The sequence below is a fragment of the Dermacentor andersoni genome, chromosome 11 (genome assembly GCF_023375885.2).
Source record: "Dermacentor andersoni chromosome 11, qqDerAnde1_hic_scaffold, whole genome shotgun sequence".
NCBI classification, from domain to species: Eukaryota; Metazoa; Arthropoda; class Arachnida; order Ixodida; family Ixodidae; genus Dermacentor; species Dermacentor andersoni.
In genome coordinates this window covers 113,697,822-113,706,665 of record NC_092824.1, presented here as the reverse complement: position 1 = coordinate 113,706,665, position 8,844 = coordinate 113,697,822, and the positions used below count along the sequence as shown (strand labels likewise).

Here is an 8,844-nt window from a genome sequence, read left to right as displayed (position 1 = left end):
ACTCATTAAATGTTCACTTATGCGAGATGCAGCTTACTATATTCCACTGTTCCAGTCGCTAGAATTGAATTTGAGGATATTTTTGTGAACAACGATAAACATGCGCCATATTAATATTTGAGCGTTATTTTGGGAGACCACGTACCTCACACAATTAGATACAAAGACCGTGATAGCGACCGATGCTTCCATCTGTGAAGAGAAGTCAAGTGTGTGCATTGTATTACCATATCTAAATTGGTCTTTTTCCATTAGGCTACCTGACTTCACGCCCACCCTTTAGGCGGAATTATTGGCATTTGTTTTGACTTTACGCAAACTACCATCATCTCTGTCATCGGTCATAATTTTAACCGGTTATCCGTCTATCTGCTCTTCACTAACCACATTCAAATGGTTGAATTCATTATGATGAGTGGTTTTAAAAGAGAAAATAGAAGAGATAAGTACAGCGCCGTTACTGCCTCTCGTGCGAGGGCACCTCCGCAGCGCTGTACGGGTGAGGGGAAAGGAATAGAAAGAGTAGCGGAGAAAACGGTATAGAGAGAGATAGCCGAGCGGTAAGGCACGTCAAGGAAGACGCGGCGGCTAGAAGCAGCCTATTCTTTCGTCCCAAGAAATTTACGTCTCGTTCGTTGAGTATGGATGCCACGCCACAAAGCTCTAGCCTTAAATGAATATGCAGACGCACTCGCAGTAGCATCCCACGATGGTCCTGTAATCCCCATTTTACCAACGTCAGCCTTCATCATTGCGGTGCGATTCAGATAATCTTAACCAAATCATCGTTGTGAACATCTGATCTCCCGTATCGCAACTTTCCTCAGAACAACAAATGGTGCTCCACTAGAAAAAAAATGGAAGTAATGATTACGAGTTTACGGTGCCGAGTGCCCCCACTGACCTTTTACCTCCACAGGTCTGGTCTGCTCATATCACCTCTTTGTTCTTTATGCAATGAGGGTGAATCTATGCGACACTTGTTTTTGACACGTCGCCGGTTCATTATTCAAAGGAAAAAGATTTTAAAAGGAACACTTAAAAAACCTTGGCTTGAATTTGACTCTTCCTATAATTCAATGCTTTGGGGCTACCGTACTGCGTTATAGTACATAGCCGCAGGAACACTTGTGAAGCTCTCCGCTACTTCCCGCGCGAGACGAAAAGAATTACATGCTAAAATTGTAATTTTCTTACTTCTAATGCTGACATAACTTTTATTGTAATGTTTATAAAACAGCAGACAAATTAATTTACATTTACAAGATACTCGCATTAAGAATGAAATGCTTTTGGCTCCTTTTGTAGGCGACCTGCAAGTGGCCTTGAGCCAAAAGCCAGAGCCTTTAACCGGGCACTCAAACGAGAACATCCTGGCAAGTTGCGAGAACAAAACGAGATCATCCGGGCGACCAGTCAAGACCGCATTACATACACAAGTTACTTCCCACACAAGTTACAAAAAATTTAGAACGACAGAAAGCTGAGCTAGTTCGTAAGGATTCATAATGCAAAAAAGGGTAAGGTATGCAGACGCAGACACAAGAGAAGAGAAGTGGACAACACGAACGTCGACTATCAACTGAAGGAAGCACTGAGGCGAAGATGAGTTTTGTGTCTTCTTTCTTTTTTCGCCTCAGTGCTTCCTTCAGTTGATAGCTGGCGTTCGTGGTGTCTACTTCTCTTGTGCACATGTCTGCACGCCTTACCCTTTCTTTTGTTAAAGAAATATGGCTTCCGAGTTCTTCCAAATGTTTGTTCACAATATCACTCAAGCTGTAACTTCTAGTCCGCTGAAGGTTTATTTGTCATTTCCAATATGCGACCATCAAAAAGCAGATACAGGGCACTATACCCTTGAGTGTCATCTTTTTGTGCTGAGACAGAGTTGCTTATGCTCTTTTCAACTCCAGTGGTTCGTGAGGTCCGTGAGGCAGCGTCCAAGCGGGTACACTCAGACGCAGAGCGCATGGCTGCTTGGCCAAGACGAGACTTGCAATGAGGTTCTGTCTGCGACAGGAAACCATCGCGTCCATATGGACCAGTGAACAGTATGGCGTGGCATGGTGCGGTGTGGTGTGGTGCATGGGGTGTGCCGTTGCGAACATGCACTGTACCCTGATTTTATGATTCCGGCTAGCATAATCGCTAACCAATCTGATTAACCGGTATTCATTTCATGCTTACATTTACTCACGATTACGGGAGAGCCAGCATTTCTTTCTTTACATTGCTATGGTCGCTAGATAAGAAAAGAGTTCCTCGAAAACGTCATGTTAAATAGATTCCCACGGTGCGTTTCATCTTTCAAGAACCCTGTAAGGCAACCCCACATGCTGTGAACTTTTAAATTCCACGATAGCTAGCCTTTACAAGCCGAGTACAGAAACAAATGTGTGAATGAAAGTCAGCCTCTTGAAACTATTTAGGACTACGTTTGTGTAGGAGCCAGCAGGTAAGAAAGATTGGTCAGAGGTATCTAGCAGACTCGTATAAATAAAGGTAGTATAATCGTATGCTAAACCCTTCAATGCCCAGAGGGGGATGCGGGAGGATGTATATTAAAAAACACTGTCAATACCAACGTTAACTATAGTCAACGGGCAAAATATTGCAAAACTAGCTCTCATCACGTACTTCACTGCGCGACCCCCCCCCCCCCCCCCCATTGTGCGAAAGCACTGTACTACAAAATGAGCCTGATCAGAGATAACAAATCGACCAGGTAGCTCGTTTCCAAAGCGGTATAAACGTCAAAACGCGAATTATTTGTACACAACACTACCATGTTCTTTACATTCTACGCCTTGCGGTCGTCATCCTGGAGGTCGAAAGGTGCTCTACAGATGTCGTAAACTTGCCTTACCATCACACATAGCCATAAATGGCTTTCGTGGAGCAAGGAATCGGTTCTCCAGCTGTTATAGCTGCTGTGACCGTCAACGTGGAGCTGGGCACCGGCCGTTCAGACGCAGTGGTTAGCATACTGCGAGAAACATTCGTTATTCTCATGCCATGTAGCTCCTGCAGCTATTACCTTGCAGTGAAAACCAACTTTTCAGACGTTATTGGCCCCACCGCCTATAATCTGGGAGCAAGAAAATGGCTTTGCGAACGTCCTTGACCTGGTGGTCTTCACCGTGGAGTGAGTCTGGCTGTTGTGTTCGAGGCAATGACCATCATCATGGCGTGTGAAACTGTTCACGCTTCGCAGCCTTTACATATTACATCTAGGATCGATAAATTAGGTTTTCAGGCCTTAGTGGCCCTGCTGTATTCATCGCGGAGCCTACTGCTCGTTGTACTGGCGAGCTTGGCGCAATGGGGGGTTATATCATGGAGCGAGTTTGGTAACCCAGTTGCCAAAGACGCGGCGACAATCACCACACGTCCAGAAACTCGTAGTCCAAGTGTCGTCGCTGTTATAGCTCGCATTTTTTAATCCAGAAACTAGCATTTTGGGCATTGGTGGTGCCGCCTGCTTCATTGTGGAGCCTGAAGCTGACAATGCAGGCGTCCTTGGCGCAGTAGTCCTCATTGTGTAGCGAATCTGGGTGGCCAGGTATCCCAGACGTAGCGAGCATTATTTTATCGCGGGAAACTGGTTGTCCATGTACCATATTTTTTGCAGCGCCTACGTTTGTCATATAAATAAGTTTATTAGGACTTTGTGGCCCCACCGGCCTTCATTGTGGAGGCTGAAACTGACTGCGCAGATATACTTGACGCGGAGTCCGTGATCGTGGAGCGAGTCTGGCGGTCCAGCTGCTCTAGGAGCCGTACTCCTTGACAAGGCACCAGGAACTGGCTCTATTTTTTTTAGGCGTCCTGTGTAGTGTCTCTCAGCTGTCGCATTTGTCTTTTATAGGTCTTGCATCCAATGTTCCCGGCTTTGGCGGTTTCGCGCCAAATTGGCTGCTTTCCCAAGTTCGGGACGGGAAAAATTTCTGGTTGGCTACTTATTCGTAAGATTTGAAACCAAATTGTTTGTTCTTAAATGCTACGAATAAAGCTCTCGACTATTGCTGGAAGGGTACTTTACGTTAAGGCGGCTAAAAACATACTGCGATGCACTCTAGCACTTAACTTTTGCAGTCCATAATTATGAAAGTAAAAACGGGTTCGTTTAGTAGAACGACGCAGCTAGGAGCATAATACGGGTTCAGGCCACAATAAGAATTCTTGCGAACTGTGGCAAGGCGAGACTCCTTTCTAGCTATTTGTGAACTCTCCCTAAGGAGTAATTCCTAGAGGAAACACCACGTTTTATTTATCGTTTAGCTTCTTTAACGTTAAACCAATTGTGTACACATTTATTGCTGCCTTCCTAGTAACTGATGGGTTGCTGTCGCTTTACTGGCTTCTTTAGGTTACTTGATGATATTGTAGGTTGCTATAGAATAATTAAAGTGGCAGGTGAAATTTAACCTGTAATAAAGTGGACAGTGTAGTTTTCTGCACAATGGAGAGTGTAAGCACTTAAGGTGCAGTTCTGCATTCTCCGTTGCACTGCAGTATATTGATGGGCGTATAGTTGTAAGTGCTAACCGAATACTTACGATGGCGTATTCTCTCGAATTTGTTGTGTGTATAATTTCTGCCGCTCTTTAAGTGATTACGTATGATATTCTTTTTGTTACTCTTGCTCAAAAACAAGTATTGGTTTGTCACTCTTCCAGTCGTCTTCACGAATCGTCTTTAAATTTCTACCTCTAGGGCCTTAGGATTGTCTGACGTGTGTTCTATTTAGTTAAATAAACGAAAACGAATATCTTCTTTATTTCTTTCATGAAACCTACGAAAGAGGTCTTTATTGCAATGCAGGCTTCAACCGAGGCTTCGATTGGTATGGGTAATTGGCAGAAAGAATGTGTATTTTAACATTATCCAGTAGCGGGAACGACTTTAGAATAATAATAATAATAATAATAATAATAATAATAATAATAATAATAATAATACGTTGTAAATCCGTAAAAGCAACACAGGAGAAGCATAGCACATGACTTCGTCACTCGACGATCAGCTTGGCCCGGCCGCACGCGAACATAGCCTTGTAGGTGCCGACTTGGACCCAATACATAAGCTCCTCCTGTTAGGGAAAAGGAAAAAAATGTAACAGTTCGAATACTCGACATCCATCAAATTGATATTCATGTAGTCGGTCACAACAGAAGGTACCTAACATTATCACGTCTGAAACGAACAGCACAATAGGCGAAACAATATTGCAGTGATGTATAAAGCGTTGTGCATGAATTTCTCTTCTTTGTCTCGAATTATGCGCTATTCGTATAGGCATTGCTGGAAACAGGTTTTTCATATTTACGCCTTGAGGTCTTTGTTTGAGGAAAAATGTTTAACTTTCTCAAAATTCAAACTTTAGAACGTTCGAAGCACATAAAACATGTTACATGCCAGCCTGACATGAATCACTACGGGGTGAATTTCTAGAAACTTACGTAAACAGCTTAATGCTTACATGCTTGAAACTGATATATTTGTCTGCTTTCAACACATACGTGCAATTTGCGGAACTGTGCGTATGTGTATGTCTTTAGATCGGATTTTGGAATTGGATATTTATAGTTACAACTTACTTGAAATGTTCTGCTGTTAGGCAATTTTTATTAAACAAGTTATGCTTTAAATCAACATGCCGCTTTTAGCAGGTCGTATAATTGTTCCCTAAGTGCAACGATTATAATTCATAGGCCTAGAAAGATCGCTAATGTGGTGTATTTTGCATTTCACACGCATTTGAAATCTGAATTGGCACAAGAAAAACTTGGACGCCGAGCACAGCCAAATTTCTCGTTTTTTTTTTTCTTTCTTGAAGTTTGATTGCGACCGGTGTCCTTGCATTCCCTGTTCCATAATCGTTGCCGGCCTTGCGAAGCTTAGTCGGAACCCCTTAGTCGGAACCCCGAACCCTAAAGCTCTAAAGCTCTATAGCTCGCCGCCTTTCGTATCCCGTTCGCTTTAGGTGACCCCATACGTACAGGAGCGAAAGTGCCGAAGCTGAGGCCGAAGTTGTAACTTCCACGGAAAAGCTCTCCCTTGGTCACGTTGCAGGGGAAGTCCCGGAAGTGGCAGCTGACCGTCTGACCAACCTGGACCAGGGTGGCGTTGGACTGCTGGTGGACGCTGGTGCTCAGCATGACGACATTCGTGTTTGCGGCTGCAAGTGTGCGTGTGAATGACGTAGAGGGCCAGGGTCAGTATTTCCGCTTAGTTTCCTTTTTTTTTGTCTCCAAAAGAAATGTCTTGATTGTATTACTTGTATGGGTAAGCTCTACTGCTTGAAGGTTTGTCAAGAGCTCGCAGCATAGATTAATATTCCTACTAGAAGAAAATCTGGTGCCGCTGTCACTGAACCAACATTCAAATGATGGAGACGTGCATTTTCGTCATATGGTACGGCTGCGCTTATAAATCATTACATGTGAATGTTCTTTGCATTTTAGTTAGATGCTATCTTAGCTTCGCTACCTTTATTTAGAGCTCCTAGGCACCTGATGTTCATAACTAATCCATTATTGACTTAATTTTTAGCACATTAATCCTAATCCTTAGGGCCCTGAACATAAGTTAATCCTGACTCTTTGGATTACTGGTGTCGTTAAAGTCTAGATGTTCGAACACTAACGCTCAACATGGGTGCTACGGAAAATTCACCCTTAAAACATTTTTTTTTCTTTGAGATGTTCGGTGGTGTGAACAAAAGGCTAAACAGGGCGTTGTCATAAGCAAATTTTCACTGACAAATCAGCTTCAACAGTGTAGTTCGAGACCAGAAGTAGCAGCTTTAGACAAATCTACGTACAATCAATATTAGAGCCAGTCTAATAAAGTGGCGTCTCAGTTCACGAAATTAATTCGTTCCGTGTCTGTAGTCGCGTGAACGTAATTGGTGGCAACTGAAGCACTTTTTCATAGGAAACAACGTAAATGTGATAATTCTGTTCAGGCTCTAGGGATTTAAGAAAAATTTAGTTAGTCAAATTTAAAAACAAAAGTACTGTTCAGTGCTTATGAAGAGAGAAAACACCCGGACACTTATGCTGGGAGTTACATGGTAGTAAGCATGCGGCAGGCGGTTATTGCTTGGAGCGTCCAATTCTTCAGCGTCTCTTTTTTTTTTTCTCTCTTTTTGGTCCTTCGGCTGCAATGTCAATTCTGGCAAAGATGTTTATATTTAAGATCAATTAAATTTCCACATAAAAAGTACATTTTAGACAAAGTTGTTTATATTAAGGTTGTTTTCATTTAAAATTAGAAAATGACGTTATCTAAACGTCACACGAGCGATCTCCGTAATCCCAGTACGAGGTTCGTGAAGCGAGGCAAAATTTTGCGAACGCCGCTGTTCGTGAGCCGAATTGCTCGTGAACAAAAGCGTTCGTAAACCGAGCTACAACTGTATTCTTATATGCTGTTCTGTGCAGTGCAGCGTAGGCTACAGATCGCGTCAGACAACCATGAAGAAAAACGACGTGGGCTCTTCCAATGTCCTCCTCCTAGCACGTGACGCCGACTGAGTGGAAGCTTAACAGAAGGATTCGCTGAGCGCAAAGGGCGATCCATGCTGCACTTTTTTCTAAATCACCCACCCGGCTCTCGCTTCTGATTGGCTGACATGAGCCATAGCATCCACTTCACTGCACGGAGTCGGTCAGGCTGTGTGCAGCCACGTAGATTTGGATCTGTCATTCTTACAGGGGCAGTACACTCACTGGCTTCAGCGAAGAAGGTGACGTTGTAGGTTTCACCCCTCTTGATCACGCATGGGTCACTGTCGCAGGGATAGATGGTGAAGTTCTCGAATCCGGGAACGCCATTGCCTCCTAAGAAGGGTTGGACGGTACAAAGAGTGCAGGGAAGATTCAGTGGCGTTTAAAGCGCCTGCAAGAACACTTCCGGCTAGACCTCTGCGGTGAAGTTGCTTACAAAACAATATTGCAAGACAGGAGCACAACGTTTTTTGTGTTCTTTTATATGTTCTCATATAGTGCATTGACTATGGCTATCAATTTCCTGCTTGGTCAAATCACTACTGTGTAACCACTACTGTATATACTTGAGCAACCCGTGCGAAGAGAGTACGACTGCGCCCAGTACCCGCCGTGGTTGCTTAGTGGCTGTGGTGTTGGGCTGCTAAGCACGAGGTCGCGGGGTCTAATCCCGGCCGCGGCGACCGCATTTTGATGGGAGCGAAGTGCGACAACACCCATATACTTAGATTTAGGTGCACGTTAAAGAACCCCAGTGGGTCCAAATTTCCGGACTCCCCTCTACGGCGTGCCTCATAATGAGATCGTGGTTTTGGCACGTAAAACCCCATAATTTATTATTTTTTAACGACTCCGCCCGGCACCGGAGATTAGGCATTTTTCATCAAGAAGATGGTCGGTAAGAGCTGTTAGACAAACACGAACGTGCCGACCGGAAAGTGAGCGAAGTATTCTAAGAATGTTAATTGCATTAAATCTTGGGTGTAATGTATCGCTCTCGAGAATTAGCCAAGCACAGTGGAGAGCATACTCAACGAGGGCGTCGCGCCAGACTTACGCGCACATTCTTCCATAGAAACCAGGTTCTGCGCCGCGCACAAAGTGGCGAACAACAACGGTGTCCATAGACACTTAACAAAGCGGCGGCACATCGTAGTCGTCCGTACTCGCAAAGCAGAACCGCCTTCGAGTGAGACGAGCCTGGCCGGTGGGACCATCAAACCACAAATGGAGGCACGCAGCTACGTGCCGGTGAGCCGGTTCGCGGTATTGTCGAGACCTCCGCGGTCGGTGTGGACACAGCCGCCTTTTCCATTCAAGCTCGCACCAC

At 44.3% G+C, this 8,844-nt stretch overlaps 1 protein-coding gene across 1 annotated transcript; it reads right to left on the bottom strand.

Annotated features, from left to right (window-relative positions):
- Window positions 1–4,795: 4,795 nt before the first annotated feature.
- On the bottom strand, window positions 4,796–8,844 carry LOC129386996 (uncharacterized). Its single transcript, XM_055075616.2, has 4 exons — window positions 8,572–8,844; window positions 7,737–7,847; window positions 6,003–6,181; window positions 4,796–5,092 (listed from the first exon to the last, which is right to left on the bottom strand). The coding sequence occupies exons 1-4, from the start codon at window positions 8,729–8,731 to the stop codon at window positions 5,012–5,014; spliced, it is 531 nt and encodes a 176-aa protein (XP_054931591.1). The 5' UTR covers window positions 8,732–8,844; the 3' UTR covers window positions 4,796–5,011.

Excerpts from the sequence above, each read along its gene's own strand:
- LOC129386996 (XM_055075616.2), bottom strand. The coding sequence starts at position 8,731 with ATGGTCCCACCGGCCAGGCTCGTCTCACTCGAAGGCGGTTCTGCTTTG. Across the intron at positions 7,848-8,571 it reads TTCTATGGAAGAATGTGCGC|GAGGCAATGGCGTTCCCGGA; the intron begins GTAAGTCTGGCG and ends AACCCTTCTTAG. Across the intron at positions 6,182-7,736 it reads CACCTTCTTCGCTGAAGCCA|CCGCAAACACGAATGTCGTC; the intron begins GTGAGTGTACTG and ends GCACACTTGCAG.